At 49.0% G+C, this 5048-nt stretch overlaps 1 protein-coding gene across 3 annotated transcripts in view; it reads right to left on the minus strand.

The window, feature by feature from the left end:
• Positions 1–3632: 3632 nt before the first annotated feature.
• MOB3A (MOB kinase activator 3A) overlaps positions 3633–5048 on the minus strand; it is a 28162-nt gene continuing 26746 nt past the window's right edge. For all 3 annotated transcript variants that reach the window (XM_023512517.1, XM_023512516.1, XM_003788708.3), the window contains exon 4: positions 3633–4539. In XM_023512517.1, coding sequence (XP_023368285.1) covers positions 4510–4539 — 30 coding nt within the window. In that variant the 3' untranslated portion in view covers positions 3633–4509. The remainder of the gene's footprint in view (positions 4540–5048) is intronic.

Here is a 5048-nt window from a genome sequence, read left to right on the forward strand (position 1 = left end):
CTCTTGGGCTTAGGCAATTCTCTTGTCTCAGCCTCCTGAGTAGCTAGGACTACAGGCACCTGCCACAACGTCCAGCTATTTTTTATTGCAGTTTGGCTGGGGCCGGGTTTAAACCCTCCATCCTCAGTATATGGGGCTGGTGCCCTACTCACTGAGCCATAGGCACCACCCAATGCCTGGCTTTTGTAGGCTGGTCTCGAACTCTGGAGCACTGGGCAGACTACTCGCCTCAGCCTCCCAGAGTGCTAGGATTACAGGTATGAGTCACCGCACCCAGCTTTTTAAAACTACTTTTAATTTCATTTTAAATAGTCCCCTGTGACATGTGGCTACTATTGTATGGGGCAAAATGGGTGTCAGGCAATTCCTGCCCCAGGTTAAAGATTTCTAGTAACAGATCCCACCACTGTGCTCCATGTGTAAAGTATGTCTTTTTAAGGCCAAGCATGGTGGCTCACAGCTGTAACCCTAGCACTCTGGGAGGCTCAGATGGGAAGATCATTTGAGCCCAGGAGATCAAGACCAGCACTAGCAAGGGCAAGACCCTGTATGTACTAAAAATAGCCAGGTGTGGCAGGGGCCTGTAGTCCCGGCTACTTGGGAGGCTGAGGCAGGAGGATCACTTGAGCCCAGGAGGTCAAGGCTACAGTGACCCATGACAATGCCCCTGAACCCCAGCTTTGGGCAAGAGCAAGATGCTGTCTCAAAAAAAAATTATTTTGCAAACAGTGTATGAGTTTCCTACAGCTGCTATAACAAATGACCACACATTTAAATAAAACAAATATATTCTCTTACAGTTCTTGGGTAAGAGGTCCAACATGGGTCTCACTCAGCTAAAATGAAGATGTGGCAGGGCAGGTCCCTGCTGGGGGCTTCAAGGGAGAACCTGCCTCCTGCCTTTTCCAGCATCTAGAAGCTGCTGCGTCCTTGGGCTTGGGGCCCCTTCAGAGACAGCAGAACAGCATTTTCTAGTCTCTCTCTGCCTCTAACCCTCCTGCCTCCTTGGATGAGGAACCTGTGGTAACACAGCCCACCGGTAACGTAGGATGACCTCCCATCTCAAGACCCTCAATTCAATCCCATCTGCAGAGTCCCTTCTGCCATGTGAGGTGACCTATCCACTGTCTCTGGGTATTAGAATGGAAACTCTTTGGGGGCTATAATTAAGCCAAACAAAAAATGAAAATTTAGAAACCCTGTAAATCCCCAAATTCTTATTTTTTTTTTCCCTTTGAGACAGAGTTTCCCTATGTTGCCCTCAGCAGAATGCCGTGGTGTCATAGCTCATAGCAGCTTCAAACTCCTGGGCTTAAGCTATCCTCTTACTTCAGTCTCCCAGTAGCTGGGACTACAGGAGCCAGTCACAAGGTCTGGCTATTTTTTGTTACAGTTGTCATTTTGTTTAGCTGGCCCAGGCCAGGTTCAAACCCGTCAGCCTCCGTGTACATGGCTGGCACCATAACCACTGTGCTATGGGCGCCAAGCCATAAATCCCCAAATTCTTAAACTGGCCCTGGAAATAGTTGAGGTAAGTTGCAAAATCAAAGAGGCACAAGACAGCAGTGGGAAACGGTGGCTTCTCTGGTAGGCATTTCCGAGTCATCTCCATTTTTCAGAAATGAAATTGGTCCCTTTCTGGGGACACTGCGCCCTCTAGGGGAGGGATGTCACACCCACCATCCCTGGGGCATGAGGCTGAGTGTAGCCTGAGCTGCCAAAGGCCAAACTGGTGAGTCAAAGTTGTTCTTCCATCAGCTCCTGGAACCTTGATATTTCACGTCAAAAGGCCCTTGAGATCCTTACCTGGTCCCCACATATTCAACAAGTTTTGTGACAAATTCACCTGCCTAAGGCCACAGAACTGGTGAGCAGCCAGCTGGACCACAAAGCACTCTTCTGTCTTTCCCTCTACATCTATTTTTTGGCACACAGTTAAAAGTTTTCTGCCTCATTTTTTTTCAAGGCAGAGTTTAAGTGACATTTGTTGAGAGCAGAAATTAATTCCCAGGCAAAACAAAAACAGAAAATCAGTGTGAGCCCCTTTGTACACCAGCTTTTCCCAAGCTCTATTTTTCTTTTTTTTGAGACAGAGCTTCAAGCTGTCTCCCTGGGTAGAGTGCCATGGCATCACAGCTCACAACAACCTCCAACTCCTGGGCTCAAGCAAGTCTCCTGCCTCAGCCTCCCGAGTAGCTGGGACCACAGGCGCCTACCACAATGCCTGGCTATTTTTTGGTTGCAGCCGTCATTGTTGTTTGGCGAGCCCGGGCTAGATTCGAACCTGCCACCTTAGATGTATGTGGCTGGCACCTTAGCCACTTGGGCCACAGGCACCATGCCCCAACCTCTTTTTTTCTACATGTTTCTGTCCCAGTGGCCCTGACCTCCTACTCTAAGAAATGTAAATCACAGCAATATACTGTATCTTTATTTATTGGGGAGCCCTTGTAATATCAAGATGTTCACCCCTGGGCACAGGGCAACCCCTTGACAAGGTAGGAAAACACAACTGACCACCAGCAGCTGTGGAATCCAAAATCCCACAATTTATTCTGAAGTTCACATCCAGCTCAGGAGGGCAGCCAGGACAGAAACTCTCCCTGCCACCACCCCAACCCTCATGGGAAGCTGCCTAGCCAGGCCACTGGAGACACTTGCATTCCTGTGGAGACAGTGGTGCTGCAGTTTGGGTATTGTTTTGCAGGGATAAGGAGATACATTCAATCAAACAATTCTTGTTTCTGGAAGTCCCACAAAGGCTGGGCTGTGATATCCTTTTCCTGGGTGCTCCAAGAGCTGGACCCCAGACCCAGGTGTTTTCTGCAAGGACTAGGGTGAATTCCTGGAGCTTTGGACTTAGGCAGTAACAGTGGGTTAATTGCACTTGTTCAATTTTGTAGCATTAACTGGCAGAAAAAGGTGGACAATGCCCCCCTCTTTTGTTGTCATCCCAAACACCCAGAAATAACCAGAGCTCTGTGTGTTCTGGGTCAGTGTGGGGGCCGTGAGGGAAGCGCTGCCATGGTTAAAGGCTACTGACATTTCTGTTGACAGGTCGGGGCAGTAGAGGCTCACAGAGTACATGATGTGGCCTCCTTTGGTCACAGACCCTGGTCTAAGCTCCCAGGTCCAGAGCAGACAGTGTTCATGGGTTTTGGTCCCAAAGCCCCTAGGCCATATAGACCAAGGGTTGCCATAAAAGTTGGCAGCATCTATAGAAAATCCTGTTCTAGCAGAAGCAGAGATACCACAACAGGGAGAGGAGCCCATGAGGGCAGATCCATGCCTGCAACACTCACAGGAAAGGGGATGTTGGTCCAGAGATGGAGGTGCTAACTATGGGCTAAGAAAATCTCTCTTTTTTGAGGGGGGGCCAGGGCTGGGTTTGAACCCGCCACCTCTGATATATGAGGCCTGGTGCCCTACTCCTTTGAGCCACAGGCGCTGCCCAAGAAAATATCTTTTTAAAAGATATCTAAGAAATCTTGCTGGGCACAGTGGCTCATACCTATAATCCAGCACTTCAGGAGGCCAAGGTGGGAGGGTTGCTTATGGGCAGGAGTTTGAGACCAGCCTGGGCAATACAGCCAGACCTTGTCTCAAAAATAAAATCTCAAAATAGTCATCAATGAAATTGTATAAAAGTTGGATCTTTTACAACACACAAAGGGCTTTTAGTCAGGGCATGACTCAAACTCTGGATGCAGGAGTCTTAAGGTCCTAGGAGTCCAGGAAACCCCAGATTGAGTAGCACACTTTGGAGGAATGGAAGACCCAGAAGTGGGTCAGGAAGAGAAGGGGGTGAGCAGGCCCATGTCGTACCTCTGTATGAGCACAGCAGTGGCTCTGGTGGGTGCTACAAGGATCTAGGGCTCAGAGGTCAGGGGAGGTGGATTCTTGTCCCCAGCTGGCCTGGGAGCACCCATCCTCTCCCCTCCCAGGTTGGGCAGGTTTGGGCCAAGCTGCTGGCTGTACCTGGGAGATGGCCTAGGCAGGACCAAAGCCATGGGTGGCACGTGGCTATATGAGTTGGCCCCCAGCAAGGTCCAGGTAGGGTTGGTATAGGGGGTCAAAATGGGGATAGAACTTCCCAGGAGGCTGGCAACCACCAAGGCTGGGGGCAGTTCAGGGTTCTCTCCAGCATCCTGGGAAGTGGAAATGTTTTCAAAGCAGAGGGTTTTTTCTGACTACTGACAACATGCAGAATTACAGTTCAGGTTCAATCCCCCGTTCAGAGACAGAGACTGAGGCTCAGAGAGGTGGGCAATGAGGGTGTGGGCCTTCTGTGGCCAAGACGGAAATCAGAGGGGAAGGAACCCACTGTTGAGAGTTGGAGTCTCCTAGAGATGCTCCCACACTTCAGCAGAGGTTAGAGTGCAGGGCTTGAGGGATACCAAGCTCTTGAGATGCTTGGGTCAGAGAGAGACACTGCTGCTTTCCAGGCGTCCTGCTCCAAGTCTCTGTAGCCTGGGTGGAGGTCTGGGCACTGAGAGACCCTCAGGGATCTTAGTGGCACATCCGAGCAGTCATTTCTTTCTGTTTAGAGCAAGCAGATGTCAGATACAGACAGTCAATCACAAAAAGAATGGATAGTGCACACATGGAGATTCATGGGAATGCAGACAGAGGGGTACCCTTGGGATTCCCTGAATCCTAAACTGACAACAGCATGCCCTAGACCAGGGAGTATCAAACTATTTCAGAGCCAGAGAGTCAGTATTTTGGGATTTTCAGGCCAGATAGTCCCTGTCACAATGACTCAACCCTATAGGGTAGTTTGCAAGCCAACACTGACAAGTGGTAACCTCATTAAATGTGCCCATGTGCTAATAAAACTTTGTTTACAAAAATAGGCAGCCAGCCTAGAGGGCTTTATATAGTTTTTAGAACACTAGAAGGAAAGTTCTGGAAAGCAGCCTGGAAATAAGGATTAAAGTCTTTAATGCATGCATGCTATTAATTTTAAATTCAGCAAAATATTTACTGGTAGGCAAAGCCTACAAAGGAATATATGACAAGAAGTTGTCTGAAAGTTTTTTTTTTTT

The sequence above is a fragment of the Otolemur garnettii genome, unplaced genomic scaffold (genome assembly GCF_000181295.1).
Source record: "Otolemur garnettii isolate 467f Iridium unplaced genomic scaffold, OtoGar3 scaffold00029, whole genome shotgun sequence".
Classification (NCBI taxonomy): Eukaryota; Metazoa; Chordata; class Mammalia; order Primates; family Galagidae; genus Otolemur; species Otolemur garnettii.